At 44.0% G+C, this 20,320-nt stretch overlaps 1 protein-coding gene across 1 annotated transcript; it reads right to left on the bottom strand.

Annotated features, from left to right (window-relative positions):
• Nucleotides 1–11,029: 11,029 nt before the first annotated feature.
• Nucleotides 11,030–19,860, bottom strand: ATP5MC2 (ATP synthase membrane subunit c locus 2). Its single transcript, XM_029955275.1, is given in 6 exon segments — nt 11,030–11,293; nt 13,745–13,938; nt 14,480–14,557; nt 15,761–15,830; nt 19,666–19,706; nt 19,708–19,860. Coding segments are annotated over 6 exon segments (636 nt in total). The 5' UTR covers nt 19,846–19,860; the 3' UTR covers nt 11,030–11,178.
• Between the last annotated feature and the right edge of the window lie 460 nt (nt 19,861–20,320).

The raw sequence follows: 20,320 nt of genomic DNA, 5'->3' as shown, positions 1-20,320 counted from the left end.
GAAGAGAATAAAGAATCCAGAAATAAACCTAACTGCATAAGGTCAATTGAATTTCAACAAAGATGCCAAGGTAATTCAACAGAGAAAAGACATTTCAAAAAATGGTGCTGGGGCGCCTGGACGACTCAGTCAGTTAAGCATCTGACTCAGGTCATGATCTTGCGGTTCATGAGTTCCAGCCTCACACTGAGTGAGCTTGAGCCCTGCTTCAGGCTCCATATTCTTTCTCAATCCCTCTCTCTGCCCCTTGCTCACTTGCACTTTCTCTCTCTAAAACAAACAAACAAACAACTGATAGATTTGAACTTCATGATGGGGCCCCTGGGTGGCTCAGTCGGTTGAGTGTCTGGCTCAGGTCATGATCTCACAGTTTGTGGGTTCGAGCCCCATGTTGGGCTCTGTGCTGACAGCTCAGAGTCTGGAGCCTGTCTTCATATTCTGTGTCCCCCTCTCTCTCTGACTCTCCCCTGCTCACACTGTCTCTCTCTCTCTCTCAAAAATAAATAAAATATTAAAATTTTTTTTTTAATTTGAACTTCATGAAAATTAAAAACTCCTATTTTTCAAAAGTTCCTATCCAAAAGAGGAAAAAGCAGCCACAGACTGGGAGAAAATATGTGTAAAACACATATCTGAGAAAAGACTGGTATCCCAGAATACAAAAAAGAACTCTTACAACTCAATGATAAGAAAACAAAACACTTAATTTTAGAAATGGTTAAGAGATTTGAACACTTTGTCAAATAAAAAATACAGATGACACATAAATACATTAAAAGATGCTGAATATCATTATGGAAATTGCAAATTGAACCACCATGCTAAATCACCACACAGCCACTAGAATGGCTAAAATTAAAAATATAGACAATACAAAATGCTAGGGAGAATGAGGAGCAACTGGAACTCTCGTACTGCTGGTGGAAAGGCAAAATGATATATCCCCTTTGGAAAGCAATTTGGCAATTCTTCTTTCCTCGCTCCCTCCTTCCCTTCCTTCCTTACTGATTGATGAAGTATAGTTGAGATACAATGTTGTATTAGCTTCAGGTCTACAATTTGGCAGTTTCTTACGTAGTTACACATACATTTACACATAACCCAGAGATCCAACTCCTGGGTATTTCCCCAAGAGAAATATACCCACACAAAGACCCATACATGAATGCATATGGCAGCTTTAATGTAAATAGCTCCAAATTGGGAACTGCTTAAATGTCTATCAACCTGTAAACAGATATACAAATTATAGCACATCTATACAATGAAATACTACTCTGCAATAAAAAGGAATAATACATGCAAAGGAAGAATCTCAAAAGCATTACATGAAGTGAAAGAAGCCAGACACAAACCCTACATACTGTATCACACCATTTCATGACAATCTGGAATCCAAAGACAAAAACTACAGAGACAGGAATCAAGTGAGTGATTGCTAGAGACTGTGGTGAAGGTGGTAGTGGGGTGGACAGACTATAAAGAGACATGAGAACTTGCTGGGGTGACAGAATATCCTATATCCCAACTGTGATGGTTATATTATGTTATACATCTGCCAAAACTCTACACATTATACATTTTATAATGGTGAGTTTTACTGTATGTAAATTATTCCTCAATAAACCTGAATTATAGGACATAAAAGGCATTGCAGCTTCCTCCTAGTTCTCTCTCAGATCACTCACTCTAAGGGAAGCCCAGTATTGTAAGGACACTCACCATCCGTATGGAGAGGCCCACATGATAAGGACCTGAAACCTCTTGCCAACACGTGAATGAGACATCTTGGAATCTGATACTTGAGCCCTAGTCCCTGAATTAACTGGGGCTGCTGTGCTGGCCAACATCTTGCCTGCAACCTCAATAGAAGTCCTGAGGCAAAACCAACTAGCTAAGCCAGTCCCAAATCTCTGACCCAAAGAAACCATGGGATAATAAATATTTGTTGTTTTAAGCCACTAGGCCTGGGGTATAATTGTCACACAATTATGGATAGCTAACATTCTGTGAGATGGGGGAGTAATCTCAGGTGACGTTGGTGAAGTGGGTAGAGAGCAGAGATCCTATAGACTTATGGGCATTGTGAGTACTTCAGATTTGATTCCTAGTTCAATGGTAAGGCATTGGTGGTTTTATTCAGAATAACAATCACAGTTTCACTTTAAGTAGTCACTCTGCTATCGAGTGGTCAAGAACAGAGGCAGAGAGACCAGTTAGGAGACTACTGTAGTAGTGCATGTGAGATGATGGTGGTTTAGACTAGAGTGGTGACAGTGGGGATAGATGCATAGAGTCAAGGAAATAGAGAGGAATCAAGGATGAGTCTACGGTATTTTGGTTTGAACAGCTGAAATGAGAATAACTATAAAAGGAATATACTGGGAGAGGTGATGGAAGAAAGCCAGTCCCAAAGGAGTATAGAAGCATAATGTATTTGCTGCAAATTACAAATAGGTCAGTATGGCTGGAGTTTATGGTGACTGGATGGGAGGAGAGAGGGATGAGAAAGGAGGCTGAAAAGACAGGTGTGGAAGAAAGGCCTGTTTACCACCATAAAGTATCTGGACTTTATGAGTTAGCCACTGGAAGCCACTCAAAGATTTCTTTTTTTTTTAATGTTTATTTTTGAGACAGAGAGAGACAGCGTGTGAGTGGGGGAGGGGCAGAGAGAGAGAGAGAGAGAGAGAGAGAGAGACAGAATCTGAAGACAGGCTCCATGCTCTGAGCTGTCAGCATAGAGCCCGACGTGGGGCTCCAACTCATGGACCGTGAGATCATGACCTGAGCCGAAGTTCGATGCTTAACCAATTGAGCCACCCCCGTACCCCACCACTCAAAGATTTTAAGTAGGAGAATGAATGATCACATTTTAGAAAGGTAACTAGCAGCAGCAATAAAGAGTTTGGCTTGAAGATGAGAGACATTGGAAACCAGGAGACATTTTTAATAACTTTCTTATTTTAAGGAGGCAGCAAAGTATAGTAGGAAGAACAAATGGCTTTGGAGACAGACCCAAATTCAAATTTTTTTAATGTTTAAGTTTATTTTGAGACAGAGAGAGAGGGAGGGAGAGATAGGGTGAACGAGTTGAGGAGGGGCAGGGGGGGAGAGAGAGAGAGAGAGAGAGAGAGAGAGAGAGAGATTCTCAAGTAAGCTGCACAATGTCAGCACAGAGCACAATGCAGGATTTGATCTCACAAACCATGAAATCATGACCTGAGCTGAAACCAAGAGTCAGACACTTAACCAACTGAGCCACATAGGCGCCCCTCAAATTCAAATCTTGACATAGCAAACTTCATCTATTACAAGTTGAATTGTGTCTCCCCTCCGTCTCCAATTCATATGTTGAAGTTCTAACCCCAGTACCTCAGATGTGACCTCATTTAGAAACCGTTGTAATTAGTTAAGATAAGGTCATACTGGAGTAGGATAGGCCCCTAATCCAACAATTGGTATCCTTATAAAAAGGAAAAATTTGGTCAGAGACATGCACGCAGAGATAATGTCATATAAACATGAAGGCACAGACCCACAGGTCAAGGGATGCTAAAGATTACCAACACGCCATTGGAAGCTAAGGGAGAGGCGTGGAACAGACTCTGCCTCACAGTCTTCAGAAGAAACCAGCTCTGTTGACACACTGATCTTGGACTTTTGGCCTTCAGAACTGTGAGATAACAACTTTCTGTTAAGCCACTCAGTTTGTGGCACTTTGTTCTGGTAGCCCTAGCAAACTAATACATCATGGACAAATTATTTTCTTTTGCTAATCCCTAGTGTCCTAATCTGGAAAATGGGCATAACTGTATCTACCTAATAGGTGGTCATGAAGATGAAAAGAAATGGCATTTGTAAAACACTTGGCATAAGCAGGCAATATATAAATATTATTTTACATTTGTGAGGCACTAATGCTACCCAAAGAAAATGGGATATTTCTGGAGATTTTGGGAAAAACCGCCCACAACTATCAGCATCATGTGCAATATAATAAAAAATAACAGGATGAAGGGATGCCTGGATGGCTCAGTCAGTTAATCATATGACTCTTGATTTTGGCTCAGGTCATGATCTCATGGTTCCTGAGTTTGAGCCCCACTTCGGGCTCCGCACTGATAGTGTGGAGCCTGCTTGGGATCCTCCCTTCCTCTCTCTCTGCCCCTCACCCCCACTCTCTCTCAAAAGAAATAAAAAATAAACTTAAAAAAAAAAAGTAACAGGATGAATAAGATGATCTTGGAATCTCGTTTTCCTATTCGATTCTTTAAAAAGGAGCCCTGGGATTGCCTTGCTGTCTTTTGGGCTAGAACACTAGTTACAAGAACCACAAGCAACCTCAAAGGCAGGAAGACTGAAGTGAACTAACATCCTGTGGTGGGGTCAAGATGGAAAGGGAAGGAGGTGAACAAAGCTAGAGAAGAATGGGTCAGATACCTTAGGCCTCCAGGCTTCCCAGCTCACTTCCTTAGGTAAAAAATTTAGGCTGGTGATTGTCTTCTCAGCTCCGTAAGGGAAGCCCAACAGAGGCCTCACCAGTCTCTGGAATGCCTAGTCCTTTCAAGCAGGGAGTCCCTTGCCAAAGCAAACAATCCCAGCTCTACGATTGTACTCTGGCTGGGGTAGGGGAGAACAAAGATCCCTTTCTTTGCTTCCCCAACTCTATGGCTCCAGCCAAAGGCACTGTTTACACAATCTTCCTTGATGAAGAATTTGTTCCTTTTCTCTCTCTAGGTTGCAGCTGGAAAAGATTGACTCCCTTCTGGCCTGTTCCGCCCCCCCCTCCCTGTCAGGAAAAGTGCCCAGTACCTGAACCTCCCACCCTCAGACAGGATGTAAGCACACTTAGCAGTAACTCTAGGCCCTTTTGTGATGTGACAGAGACCTCGAAGTTTTAATGGCAGAAAGCTTATCTGGCTGGGAAAGGGACGCTAGCTGGAGAGACCAGGAGACTAAGTTGTCTCCATTCCAATTCTGTGTATTCCTCCCTCCCCTTATTCCCAAGGCTTTCCCAAGTCCATTTGTACAACTGAATCAAATAATCAAAATCCAGGGCAGAGCTGGGTTCCTTCTGTAAAAGGATGATAAGGTGGGCAGGGTGAAAATAGTGTTGTCTAAGGAGAAAAGTTTAGTCTTGAGTTTACTAATTCCAATGGTATGTGTTTCCCTCAAGTCCTAAAACGAAGCAAGGAGGAGGAAAGGAAGCCCCAGAGTGGTGGAGTCTAATTTTAGCACTGGCAGAGAATCCTAGTGTTAAGTTACGCCTGGTAAATTGGTAACCAAGAAAGAGCAGAGATAGAGATAATTTACAAGATTTTGCGTTCCAAAAAGAAGTTTTAAAATCTAATTCTGGGGCACCTGGGTGGCTCTGTGGGTTAAGCATTTGACTTCAGCTCAGGTCATGATCTCATGGTTGGTGGGTTTGAGCCTTGCATCTGGCTCTCTGCTGTCAGCACAGAGCCCACTTCGGATCCTCTGTCTCCCTCTCTCTGCCCCTTCCCTGCGCGCGTGCACACTCTTTCCCTTAAAATTAAACATTAAAAATTAAAAAAAAAATCTATTTCCACTTATTTCTATGACATCTCCAGGAGGCATCTCAAGGAAACCTGCTCATTTCACACCACGGAAGGAACTTGAAGCATAAGAAGACTGAACCAAAAGTGACTTGAACCCAGGATTCTGGAACTTTCAATCTGCTCGTTTCTGTAGGGCCAAGCTGCTTTCTGAAAATTTTATAGGTCTTTTGCACTGCACAAATTTTCCTGAGCTAAATCCCCACTGACTCTTCCCCTGTTGCTAAGGGAGTTATAGGCTAGCTGTTTGTTATCCTTTGCAGCTATGTTTTGGAAACTTAAAGTCCTTGCTCCAACAGCTAGGAGATGTAAATGGAAAGGCCTTAAGGGCACAAAGGGGATGCAAGTCTGTCTGGTCTCAGACACCACCCATATACACACTTAATTCCCCCTGCCCCGCAGGATCTGCAGAGCTGCTTTCTGTAAAAGCAGCTACGTGATTCCTGGAAGGCTCTAATCTACAATGGTTAAAAATATCCATCTTGAGGGCAGAGCTGAGCCAACTAAACTGAGCCTGTCCAGATACCCAGGAAATGAGCAGTGGGGTAAAATGAACCCAGGGGGAGGCAAAATGCTACTTATCTGCAAGTTAACAACAGGGATGGTAATTTTAAGAAAAACAGATCAATCACCTTCAATGAAAAATCTGAAAAACTCTGGATTTGTCTTTCCCTCTCCACCAGTGATATTGTGACCCCTTTACCTTGTGGTGTGATATAATGAAGCAGCTTTGGTCTTGGGTTTCTACTTGGTTTTATTACTTCCTGCCTAGATAATCTCAAGGACCAAGTCATCACTCTTGAATCTGAGTCTTAAGTTTTCCATTGTTTAAAACGAGAAAAAAAAAATCTATTTCATACAAATGAAATGACTTTGGTAGAAAACCATGGCATGCAATTTGTGTTTAAAGGTCTTTCCTTCTTTAGCCTTTCTGAGCTAGATTAGATTCAGTGAGGTCAAGAGGCAGAGGGTCAGAGAAGTCAACCTTTGGGAGTTTCAGTGCAAGATTCAGATGAAATGTTACTTCTTTTCCAGATTGAAAGTTTGTACTTGTGTAAGCTTTCTACCACTACATAACAAGTGATCATAAACTTAGTGGTTTAAAACAACATCTATTTATCACCTTACTATTCTGTAGATCATAAATCCAGGAAGGCTTGCTTGTCTTCTCTGTTTAGGGTCTCACAAAGCCAAAGTCAAGGGAGGTGTTGACTGGGCTGGATCCTAACAGGTTTTAAGGAAGAAAGCACTTCCAAGCTTTTAGGTTGTTGGCGGAAGTCAGTTCCTTGCAGTTGGAGGACTGAGGTCCTTGTTTCCTTGCTAGCTCCTTGTTAGGGGGTCAATGTCAGCTCTCAGAGGCCACTTTTCAGTCCTTGCATATGGTTCCCTATGTCTTCAAAGCCAGCAATGGCACACTGAAGCCTTAAGTCTTGTTTTTCTCTCTGCCACCAGCCTAAAAAACTCTTTGGTTTTAAGGGTTGGTGTGATTAGATTAGGCCCACAGACAATCTCCCTATCTCAGTCAACTGTGCTGCGTTAATATAACAAAACCAGATGTACCATATCCCATCAAATTCACAGGTTCTGGGGATTACAGCAGGACAGATTTAGGGGAGTCATTAAAAAAAATTCTGCCTACCACAGCACTTACTCAAAAGATGAAAGGGAAGAATCTCTTATGGGGTAAAGGGACGAAGGAAGTGGGAATAAACTCTCCAACCATTCACACTGGTAAGAGAAGCTAAGCATTTGAGAGGTCTGATTTCATCTCTGTGTTCTATCTATGATGCCTTCTGCTATTTCTTTAAAGAGTTTTTTTAATGTTTAATTTTTAGAGAGAGACAGAGCACAAGCAGGGGAGGGGCATAGAGAGAGAGAGAGACCCAATCTGAAGCAGGCTCCAGGGTCTGAGCTGTCAGCACAGAGCCTGATGCAGGGCTCGAACCCACAGATTGTGAGATCATGACCTGAGCTGAAGTTGGACGCCTAACCGACTGGGCCACCCAGGCGCCCCAGCCTTCTGCCGTTTCTAAGGTTGCTAGTTTGATCACAATATACTTCCTAACATTTACAGTACCTGGAGCTAAATCCTCAAAAATAAAAACGTCTTAAGGAATGCTTGGGGACTAAAAAACTCATCTTGTATTCTAATTTTTCCTTATCAAACAGTGAGAACACCAAGCTGTCCAAGAGTGTGTCCTAAGAATTCATGTTGGAAAATGCATGATAATTTTAGATATGGCTCAATAAAGACAAAGTTTCATTGCTTAAAAAGAGGGATGAGGACAATATTCTCTGCTCACCAGTGTGATGCTTCTCCTCTTCCTTTTTCTATTTCAGAACTCAACCTGAATATTCTTTCACCTCATTTGTCTTCAAAGGATGTAAGACTCAGAGCAGCCTCTAGGTTCACACCAACTTACGCTAAATTACCAGTGTTGTTCCTCAATATGTATCTCATCCTGATGACCTGATAAAGCCTTAAACTAATAAATCCACCTTGAAAGGGAGGTTGGAACAGGGTTACTCATTATTCCTGTTTAGCATTTAGAGGATTTCCAAAGGACATCATTTTCTTCCAGTTAAAATGGCATTCTTCCGCTGGCTCTGAAGAAATGCAATGGACTAAAAAAAAAAAAACCTAAGCAATAAGAGGGAGGCAAGCCTCGCTCTCTTCAGAATCCCTGGGTTCTCTCTCAGACACATTATTGGCTAGACTTCAGAAATACTGGGGTGGTCAGTTCCCTTTTCTATGCCAACCATAAAAAAGGGAGAAGGTATCTCCAAAATGCCCGTTCATAAGCTCTGAGCTCCATGGGGAATGAGAAAGCAAATAATAATTATATATTGAACTTTGAAGGTACCATCCTTTCCAAATACTCAAAGTACCTCTGTGTGTATGCACGTAATTCCTGAGATGAACATTATCCTTATTCAATAGATGGGGAGAAACTGAGGTCCTAGAAAGTTACTGGCTAGTGATCTGTCCAACATCACAGTGGCCAATAGTAGAAGAGAGATGAGAACATTTCCTGATACTACCCGGGTGGGTGGTTCAATCGGTTTAGTGTCTGACTTCGGCTCAGATCACGATCTCACGGCTTGGGAGTTCAAGCCCCACACTGGGCTCTGTGATGACAACTCAGAGCCTGGAGCCTGCTTCAGATTCTGTGTCTCCCTCTCACCCTGCCCCTCTCCCCCCGCCACATGCTCAGCTTCTGTCTCTCCCTCTCTCTCAAGAATAAATAAACATTAAAAAAAATTTAAAGAAAAAAAATTTCATTACATAATGTGTCTAAGTTGTAAAGATTTCTAGAAAATTTGCTCTTGGACCCTCTACTAAAACATTAGCACTCCTCTTCAGGTTGTTAGCAGCCTTGGCTGCCAGTAAGTATCTCCTGGGGCTTGAAAAAGAGAGGTTGCCTTGACTCCTCCCAAAGAAATTTGCTTCCAAGCTTCTTGCAACACCATCTCATCATTCACCTCGGAGAGAACAAAAACACAAGGCCACTAAGCCTTGAGTGCTCCAAGCACCTAAGCTGGTAAGGGACTAACTAGAACCAATCCCAAGGAAAGGGCCAAGGAGAAAGAAAACAGGACACTGGATGACTCAGAAAGGGGTTGGGCAGCAGAGGCCCCGACCAGAGATACAAACTCAAGACCAAAATAGAGGCCTATTCCTCGCCTCAAAATATGTAGACACCTTCCACTTACTTATGGCTCAAGCTGTTCTTATGAAAGCCCCACTTAGGACCCCATAGCCCAGACACACTTCGCTGGGAACAGTATAGCAATCTGGAAGCAAACTGTGGATATAGGATCCCTCTCAACACTTGATCACATAGCAAAAGGATAAGGGTGAAAGATTTTGGATGACCTGCCTCTGGAGAATCAGTTTACTCTGAGATTAAGTCTCTTCTCTGGGCATTAATTTTATAGTCCTCAATAAATCAAAAGAAAAACTGTTGTAGTCATTCACATTATCATGAAAGGACTTTAACCCAGTTACTTCAAGCATGCGTTGTGTACATAAAAGTGTATCCAGCCTTTAGAAAATACAGTTCTTTACTTTTATATTAACCCCACTGTCCAAAGTCCCTCGAGGGGATTTTTAAGGGAAAAGGTTTACTTTGCTATTCTGCCCTTCTTGTTTGGGAAAATAAGTGACTGACAACACTGGACTTGGGGAGTCCCACAGGACCAACAGTATGGTGGTAGCCTAACACCCCGGTTAGAAGACATGATCTTTGCTCTAACTCCTGCCCAGCTACTAAATGATCCTGAAAGAATTCTTTGACTTGTCAAAGTCTCAGTTTCTTCATTTTTTTTTTTTTCAGTTTCTTCATTTTTGAAGTGAGGTGGATGGGTGAGATGACTAAATAAAAAATTTGACAAAGATATTGCTGAGAGGGGCGCCTGGGTGGCTCAGTCCGTTAAGCATCTGACTTTGGCTCAGGTCATGATCTCGCCTGAGTTCAAGCCCTACACTGGGCTCTATGCTGACAGCTCAAGAGCCTGGAGCCTGCTTTGGACTCTGCCCCTCCCCCACTCATGCTCTATCTCTAAAAAATAAACATTAAAAAAATATTGCTGAGATACATCATGCTAGATACTTCTAGGTATACAAAATGAACATGACATAGACCCTTCAAAAATCTGGTAGTCTTACTTTGAAGATAAAAGACACACATGTACGAAACAAATCCACAATTTACACAGACCATACGCATTATACAGGATACAACATGATCTACAGTACTTTATTTGGGTTAATGCGCATTTGAAAGCTTCATGGAGTAAGAGGTAGCATTTAAACTTAGTCTTTAAAGATAACAGGGAGTTTGAAAAAGAGGAAAGTGAGCAAAGATTCAGGAAAAGCAAGCAGAGTTGGCCAAAGGGCAAGAACTGAAGATAAAGACAGGGAAGAGGGAAAGTATTTGAAAAATGACAATACCACTTTGGGGAGAGTATGGGCATAATAAAAGATAAAGCTAAGAAGGCTGAAGTCAGGCTGTTCTTGAATTGGCAAATGACAAAAACTAGCCTTATACTTAAGGTTTAATCTGGCAGTGGTGGACAAAAGTAAATGCTAGAGGGAAGAGACTGGAGACAGAAGGCCAGTTAAAAGGTAATTGCAATACACCAAGTGGGTGGCAATGAGGCCCCAAGCCAGGATAATAGCAGTGGAAACAGAGAGCCCATTAGTCAAAATGTTAAGCCATTGCTGTTGGTTTCTACTGACCAATTGTCCAAGATAACAGGCCATCCCAGGTGAAAATTATTAAAAAGGAGTGCTAATTTGATTAATCCTGACTTTCCTGACACAGAGAATGAAGAACAAGTGAACCCAGACTCCTGGTGAATTTAGAACTGTCCCCACTCTCCAGCCCTTACACTCTCACCAAGCACTCAGTCAACTATGGAGAATAAATATACACAGGAGACACAAGAAATATCTTATTAATACAGTATTTATTTGTCTTCCCTCTGTCAAACCCTGAGCCAACCACTTTCCCCAGGATTCCTGGGGAGATATAGGAAAAGGAACACACAGGGCAGACGAGACACAGGAGAAAGACCTATGGGAGGTGGAGATGGTCCTTCACATGGCGAAGAGGATGAGAAAGGCCACCATCAGGCAAAAGAGCCCCATGGCCTCCGAGAGGGCAAAGCCCAGAATGGCGTAGGAGAAGAGCTGCTGCTTCAGAGAGGGGTTCCTGGGAGAAGGGGAGGAGAAAAGACTGAATTTCTAGTCCATACAAAGAAAAAGACAAACATCAAAGGTGGGCTCAGGGACAATTCCTGTCCTCAAGCTCATCTTGTGTAACCAGTGTCTCGTGGTGGCACCATCATGACCCAATTCTTACTGGATACAAGGGCTCTGCTGAGACTGAATGATGGGTGTGGACAATCCAAAATTCTGTAACATGGCCCAGGCACAAACATTACCTCCTCCAGCCAATCACCCATAGCATAACTTAAGAGCTCTGGGCCTGGACCTTTAACTATCCAGGGCTCGACCACAGGAAGGAGGAAGTATCCAGAGTGGCAGAGTCTATCAGACTAGTGTTTTGAAACTTGAAGGAGCAGAATCTCCAATAAAATACATATAAAAGCCAAACATGATGTTAAAAAAGAGGGGGATTTTAAAGGATTGTTTGGTCTTCTCTTCATTCTTTAGATGGTCTCTGGGGATACTTCAGAACTCTCTAGAATGGGATTTTTCTCATTGTATTCCATAAAGCCAGGGGGACAAACTACCTTCTTTCACTTGAAAACAGTTAAAGATTTGGGGCTTTAAGAAGCTACACATGGGGGCACCTGGGTGGCTCAGTCGGTTGAGCGTCCAACTTCGACCCAGGTCATGATCTCACAGTTCATGGGTTTGAGCCCCGCGTCAGGCTCTGTGCTGACAGCTAGCTCAGAGCCTGGAGCCTGCTTCAGATTCTGTGTGTGTCTCTCTCTGCTCCTCTCCTGTTCATGATCTCTCAAAAATAAATAAATGTTGAAAAAATTAAAAAAAAAAAAAAAGAAGCTACAAATGGGGCAGGACGAGGGGGTGCCTGGGTGGCTCAATTGGTTGAGTGTCTGATTCTTGATCTTGGTCATGATCTTAGTTGGTAGGACTGAACTTCTGTACTGTTGGTATGGAGCCCACATGGGATTCTCTCCCTCTCTGTCCTTCCCCTGCTTGTGCTTGAACATACTCTCTCAAAATAAACTTAAAAAAAAAAAAAAAAAAAAAAAGCTACAAATGGTCTGTGAGGTTTAGATCCAGCAGGAATTGGGGCATAAATCAAAATGGGATGAAGATAAAGAAGTCTTCCAACTTTAAAAATCATTATATGATTTCTATTTCCCTTACTCTGTCATCTCTGGAAGCCCTGATGGAGAAGACAAAGCAATACCAGCTTGTAATAGAACTGTGGATGCAGAAGCAGTCAGGCTTCTTGTTTCATGTAAATCCTAAAAAATAAACCTATTTCCTCAAAGGCATTAAGAGAACTAGCAGTCTCTAGAGGATTAATTTAGTTCTAACAGTGAGTTGCCCAGGGTTAGTGGGGACTAAACAGTCCCAAGTGTCAGGAAGCTGTGGGGTTGGGTGCAAAGGCAGTTTTCCCAGGAGTGACGGGGTGGTGGGGGGGGGGGAGCACAGAGGGGAATTCCCAGGGATGGGGAAAAACAGTAAGGAAACCACCATGCTGACTTGAGGCTCTAGATCACTGATAGCAAACTTCTCTACAAAGAGCTAGATAGTAAATGTTTTAGACATTGTGGGTCACATACGGTCTCTTTTTCATGACCCTTTAAAAATATAAAACCCAGGGGGTGCCTGGGTGGCTCAGTTGGTTAAGCATCTGGCTTCGGCTCAGGTCATGATCTCACGGTTCGTGGGTTCGAATCCCGCGTCGGGCTCTATGCTGACAGCTAGCTCAGAGCCTGGAGCCTGCTTCAGATTCTGTGTCTCCCTCTCTCTCTGACCCTCCCCTGCCTGCACTGTCTCTGTCTCTCAAATAAATAAATAAATAAATAAATAAAAATATAAAACCTGGGACACCTTGGTGGCTCAGTCGGTTAAGCAGCCAACTTCAGTTCAGGTCATGATCTCACGGATTGAAGGCTCATGAGTTCAAGCCCTGTGTTAGGCTCTGTGCTAAGAGCTCAGAGCCTAGAGCCTGCTTTAGGTTCTGTGTCTCCCTCTCTCTGGGCCCCTCCCTTGCTCAGTCTCTCTCTCAGAAATACATAAACATTTAAAAAAAGAGTAATTAATAAAACCCATTTTTAGCTCAGCTACACAAAAACCAAGTGGTGGCTCAATATGGTCCTCCACCTCAGTTTGCCAACTCCTACCCTAAACCAGCTTTTCAATGGATTTTCCCAATATGGTAGCCACTGGTCACATGTAGCTACCTAGCCACATTATAAGTACACAACATTTAAACTTTGTGTACTTTTAGTTAATTAAAATTTTATTTATTTTTATGTAATGTCCATGCCCAACATGGGGCTCGAACTCATGACCCTGAGATCGAGTCACATGTCCTACCGACTGAGCCAGCCAGGTGCTCCTAATTAATCAATTAATTTCATGTGGCTACTATCCTATACAGTATTTCTGTCCAGACCTCTGGAAACATATCTGAGAGCCAATGAAGGGCCCTTCTTACCTGGCATAACCAATGATGAGGCTCCCAAACACAGTCCCAATTCCAGCCCCAGAGCCAGCCACCCCAACTGTGGCAGCACCAGCCCCGATGAACTTGGCTGCTGTGTCGATGTCCCTCGAAGTAGCACTGGTTTGGAAACTGCGGCTAGGAATAAGTGAGGTCAGGGGATGTGGGGCTGCCCAGCTGCTGAGGCTCTGTGAAGAAGATGCAGATAGAAGATAAAGATTTTAAGAAATCCTTTTTTTGTTTCAGAAATTTTGTACCATTTGTACCTTTATGCTATCACATTACATGGCTTCTCCCCCAAAACAGAAAAACGCTTAACTCCCTGGAAAATCCCCTAACATGCTGCCAAGCAGAACTTTTGGATGGAAGAGGTAGACATCAAATACCTTCAAAATTCAGGTGTGTTCTAGAAGTTAAGACTGAAGGCCTAGCCTGTTCTTGGTGCTCTGAAATCATCATCTTCCTGGGACCAACTGCCACCAGATGAAGTCAGTAAACTAGGTCACATAAAGGGAGCTATCAGCAGCACTGCCAGTGGCAAAAGTTGGAACACTAGATCAGTACGAGGTTGTTGACTGTCCTCCATCTTCACCTAAAGCCAATGGCCTTGATCCTTCACTAACTTTAGTCTGTGATGACAGTCCTCAGTACTCCCCCTACTGGTGCTGCCAGGTAACCCTCTTCACCCCTCACCCCCAACCACAGGCCCAACTCCACCTTATAAGGTACCTCATCTGTCCGTGTCTCTGGTGGTTTTAGTGCCACTGTAGACAGTGATCGGCTCAACAGCTGAGAGGTGCTCCTCACCTAGGCGGATGACACAAGGGCAAGAGGGTCAAGGAAGGCTGTGGAGGAGTTTCAGAACCATCCCACGTTGTTATGTGGATGCCCCATTCATTCTCTTGATCTTAGATCATTCTTTTATTTCCAGCAAATTTTAGATTCCAGAACCACACGGTTCTCTTGCTCCTAGGCTTCTCCTTTGTTTTAAGGGAAGAAACCTACTTCCTTTCGGGTCATGAGGTATTACCTACTCTCCTCACACCCTTTTAGATGCCTGTAGAATAGGAAGAAATCTCAGTCTCAGAAGCATTTGCTTCACTCAGTGAGAAATATATTGGTAATGGCCAACCCATAAGAGGGAATATAATGATTGGAGAAGCATCTTTTCCTAGACACATCCTTCAGGAAAGATCCACGCTCAAAATTCACCCCTTCTTGTAGCCTTTTCTGACTAACCCCAAGCTAGGGCCAACAACAGGGTGGTTAACAGCCAGGGTTCTAATCTTAGCTTTACTTCAGCTGTGTGATATTAAGACAAGTCACTTAAAATTTTCTAAGCCTGCTTTCTCACCTACCAAATTGGAATAATAAACCTCAGGGTTGATTTGAGGAGTAAATGAGATTGGGCATACAAACTGGTAAACTCCATGCCAGGCATTGTAAGCAGTCAATCAATAGTATCCTCTAATAATCGTATCACTCTTTTTCACTTACAGATGTATAAACCAATCACCTCCACGATCTAATAATCTATACATCCTTCCATGTTGTTGCTTCTAAGTCAAATATTATTCCAGTGTGTATTTACGTGTGTTTCAACTTGCCACCCACATTGAAGCTACAAGGGAACTCTGAGGTATGACTCTCTGACACTCAGGGCAAGATCCTGTACACCGTTTGTACTCAGTGCTAGTTAGGCTACCGACTTCATGCTTACTATTTCTGGCTGGGTTCCAGTTTACAGAAACACAGAGTTTCAGGATAGGAATAACCTGACTTTACTGTAGATTCTCATTTAGATTCTTCTTCTAACATAGTTGGATTAAAAGAATGAACTGGCCTCCAAGGGATCTGAGACAGGGGGGTGCCTGGTAAACATTCACTCTCTGCTGTCAGGCTAACACAGCAAAGGACCTTCCCTCAACCTAGCTGTGAAGAGCAAGGTGTAGCAAGGAGGAAATAAGATGCCCCTCCTTAAAAACTTTCCCAGAAAAGGGAGACACTCACCAAGAAGGGGGCGGAGACAAACTTTGCACAGGCGTACATTTTCAGGGGATGAGGGGCTATGGCAGGAGAGCTGGAATTACAGAAGTAGCACGGTAAATACTGTCCTTGTTCATCAAAAGATACCTTTTTTTTAACATTTATTTATTTTTGAGAGACAGAGCATGAGTGGGGGAGGAACAGAGAAAGGGAGACACAGAATCTGAAACAGGCTCCAGGCTCACAGCTGTCAGCACAGAGCCTGATGCAGGGCTCAAACTCACAAACTGTGAGATTATGACCTGAGCTGAAGTCAGACACTTACTTAACCGACTGAGCCACCCAGGCTCCCCAAAGGGTAGGCATCCTAATTACAGAAAAGGTGCTCTGTTAAATTTACATGGCCCAAAGAACACAGTAAATGACCTCAACTCAGCAGAGCTGGAATTAAAACCTTGAAGTCAAGGGGTGTCTGGCTGACTCAGTCTGTCATAATCTCACGCTTCATGGGTTCGAGCCCTGCGGCAGTGCAGAGCCTGCTTGGGAGTTTCTCTGCCTCTACATCCCTGCATGCACCCACACTCACTCTCTCAGAATAAACTTAAAATAAAACCTTAAAGTGAAGATTTCCTTCACACAGCTTCCAAGATTTCCTTATAATCAGATGACTCCCCCTAGTCTGAACAAGCAACTGCCTGCTCTCAGCTTTTTTTTTTAATGTTTTATTTATTTTTGATACAGAGAGAGACAAGCATGAGAGGGGGAGGGTCAGAGAGAGAAGGAGACACAGAACTGGAAGCAGGCTCCAGGCTCTGAGCTAGCGGTCAGCACAGAGCCCGACGCAGGGCTCGAACCCACGAACGTGAGATCTGACCTGAGCCGAAGCCGGAGGCCTAACCGACTGAGCCACCCAGGCGCCCCTGCTCTCAGCTTTAAGACCTGTTATATATTTCTACAGCTTCATGAGTTGTTGCGGTCAGAGAAGTTCCCGTGTCCTCTGCCTAAATGGTCCTCTCTATTCAAAAGGAACTCTTCTCAAGACTTCCTTGTCTGGGCCTAAAACAGCTGCCCTTTAAAGCCTCTTGGGAGATAGTTGTTGAAAGCCAAGACCCTGGAGGGATCTCCAAAAATCTTTTTTACTGAAATACCTGGAAGTTATTGGACTCCTCAAAAGACTTCCATTTCCTCCACTAATTAACATGGCGAGGCAGACCACTGAGGAATCCTGCCTTTACTCTATAATTAGCCATGACTGTTAAAATATTCATTTGCACCATCACACTAAGAGGCATTCTATTTTATCTGTCCAAGACCTAAAACAGAGCTGACACCCTGTAGGTGCTTAAGTTAGTAGAAGTTATCTGAGAGAGGAGTGGGTGAGTTAAAGACCTAGAAAAAGATTTCTTCGAGGTCCATCTGAACTAATTAACTGAGGATAAGGATGGTGTATGTATTAAAAATGCATATTAAAAAAATGCATATTTGGGTGGTACTCTGGGCCTTCTTGTTCAAGATCTCTGATGATAAGGCCCAAATATCCTATATTTCAAACAAGCTTCTCAAGTGATCCTTAGGTATACTGGGAGCAGTCTTTTTTGTTTAATGTTTTTGAGAAAAGACCAACAGGGGAAGGGCAGAGAGGGAGACATAGAATCTGATGCAGGCTCCCGGCTCTGAGATGTCAGCACTGAGCCTGATGCAGGGCTTGAACCCACGACCCATGAGATCATGACCTGAGCTGAAGTTCCACACTCAACCAACCGAGCCACTCAAGTACCCCAAGGACACAGTCTTAAAACCAGTCTTGAAATGATGGTGGTGATCGACCCAGGACTTGAAATCTCACACTTAAGTTAATGCTTCTTAATATGCTATAGGTTGAAATACTCAGCGATTGCTTAAACCTATTAAAGGACATTCCTTTTTTTTTTTTTTTTAAATGTTTTATTTATTTCTTGAGACAGAGAGAGACAGAGCATGAGAGGGTCAGGGGCAGAGAGACAGGAAGACACAGAATCTGAAGCAGGCTCCAGACTCCAAGCTGTCAGCACAGAGCCCAACACGAGGCTCGAACCCACGAACTGTGAGCATGACCTGAGCCGAAGTCGGAGGCTTAACCAACTGAGCCACCCAGGCGCCCCAAAGGACACTTCCTTAAATGAGTTGTACCCAATATTTTCTGAGGTTGCACCTCTGATTCCAGAATTTTGGATTAATCGATGCCTTCAACTCTTGTCCTGTCTTAAACTGCCGATACGTAACTTTACCCCAATTTTGCTGCAGACTATAAAGGTTTTCTTGGGTCAAAATTAAAAATTTCCCTAAAGCTTTAAAACAGAAGGGTCCCAGGTGCCTCATCCAGTTAACTGTCTGACTCTTGATTTTGGCTCAGGTCATGAGCTCGTGGTTGGTGAGATCAAGGCCTACATCAGCCTCTGAACTTACAGTGTGGAGCCTGCTTGGGATTCTCTCTCAAAAAAAAAAAAAATTAAAAAAACAAAAAAAGGAGGACTAGAGCACCTGGCTGGTTCAGTGACTCCTGAGTTCAAGCCCCATTTGGGGAATAGAGCTTACTTGTTTTAAAATGTTTATATATTTTTAATGTTTATTATTGAGAGAAAGAGCATGAGCATGGGAGGGGGCAGAAAGAGGGAGACACAGAATGTGAAGCAGGCTCCAGGCTAGGAGCTGTCAGCACAGAGCCCAGTGCAGGGCTTGAACTCACAAACCCGAGATCATGACCTGAGCTGAAGTTGGGCACTTAACCAACGAAGCCACCCAGGAGCCCCTGGAGGTTACTTAAAAAAATAATAAACAAGGAAATAAATTGTTTTTCCTCAAAGCAATTAAACCTCAATATTATCATTTATAAAATACAGCTGGGGGGGCAGTTAAATAACATATAAACAGCTGAAGGTGGTGTTAGCTGTTACAAGTCCACAACAAAAGGGTGGCAATTAAGGGAGACTTTTCCAAGGACAAATGCTTCCACTGGCCACCTAACCTGGCAAGTCTGGAACTGTTAGCTTACAACACCTCCCGCAACAGCCTCATCCAGAATTAACAGGCCTAAATCATCATGAGTTTATTCCTTGGTGTACATCAGTCATCGAATTAGAGGGCTGTTGACTTACCCAGTCCCTTCCTTAAACTTTCTTTTCCTCTTGAGAGCTGAGCCAGGGGACTCTTGGTAGACCCCTGACAGGAAAGCTGGCCGGTGAAGACTATCCCATGCTGCCCCACACGACTTTTGGGGGCTGCTGCCTCTATCAGAAAACCTCGCCATGAGCCCACCACTTCTGTTTCTTCCAGCTTCACTGGAGTGGAAGAGAACGGTACTGGGAGACAACCAATGGTTTCAAAGACACCGGCCTCTTTTCTGCCATAGGTCTCTCAGGGCACAGCCTGAATGAAGATTGTGTTTGGGCTGTTTCGTTCTACCACGTTCACGTTTACTTTTAAAATAAACTATCTGCTCTCTCCATTGCTCGTGGCAGCTGAAGTTCTGGGGCCAAGTCCTGGATAAGTGCTGGATTAAGAATGGAACGTGTCAGAAAGAGAAGGGAAAGTAACAAAAGGAGAGTCGGAGGCTTGTGACAACTCAGTAGTCAAGAAGGTGAGAAAAGAGCGTCTGCAAGGGTCGAGAGGAAAAGGGGAAAATGAGCGCTCTGGGACTTGACTTTCGCCAGCTCCAAGGCGGTCTTCCCTCCCCCTCCCACGAGACATCCAAGATGGCGCCAGGCCCGCGCGGTTGGAGGTCACCGGCACGCGGAAGGGGCAGCCCTAAGGCGTGGGAATACAAGGCACAAGGGATGGCGTGAGGGCCAGGGTGGGACCATGCAAGGTAAGGAGCTCAAAGGACTCGTGCGAGGTGGGTTGTCCCGCGCGCGCGCGCGGCGCATCGCGGGCGCGAGGGCCCAAGGCCTTACCTGCTCCCAGGGTAGAGAAGACAGAGAGGGGCGGGGGGGTGGACGGGAAGAGCGAAAGGAAGGCTCGGCGCAGGCGCGGCCTGAACCAACGAGTCGTTCTTCTAAGGATAGAATGAATATTTGCAGCTTGGAGGGTCGGTTCAGGCGCCACAGCGCCGCCTGCCAGCTTTGTGGCTGCATTCGGCCAGTCGCTCCACCTGGTGTTTGAAAGGAGAAACTGCAGGCGGAGCAGACCCTCTGCAGAAAAGAGGACAACTCTGCAGTGTAAACCGATCTGTAACGTGGCCTGCGGTTTGGTCGGCTGAGTTTGGGATCTTGGGACTCTCGTCCCCGTACCTAGCATGTGCAGTCCCATTGCCAACCCCGCCCACACCAGAAATTCAGGGCTAAATAACATACATCGGGTTTGGGTTTCAGTGCCTAAATGTAGCAGAAGGAAAATAAAGTCATGGGAACCTGTCTTCTATCGCACAGGGACCCTGACTTTATGGATGGGAAACCCGTTCCGTGGGTGAATAGTCAGCAAAATACCCTAGCTGCCTGTGATGGCGTCGCCTTTATTTTCCTCTCCCTCTTTCTTATTCTAGAGATCAGCCATGAGGAAACCAGCGTCATCGAACCAGAAGATAGGGGCTAATGATGGTTGTGACTCTGG

The sequence above is a fragment of the Suricata suricatta genome, chromosome 10 (genome assembly GCF_006229205.1).
Source record: "Suricata suricatta isolate VVHF042 chromosome 10, meerkat_22Aug2017_6uvM2_HiC, whole genome shotgun sequence".
Taxonomy (NCBI): Eukaryota; Metazoa; Chordata; class Mammalia; order Carnivora; family Herpestidae; genus Suricata; species Suricata suricatta.
The sequence above is the reverse complement of the archived record's forward strand: the minus strand, read 5'-3'. Positions and strand labels throughout refer to the sequence as shown.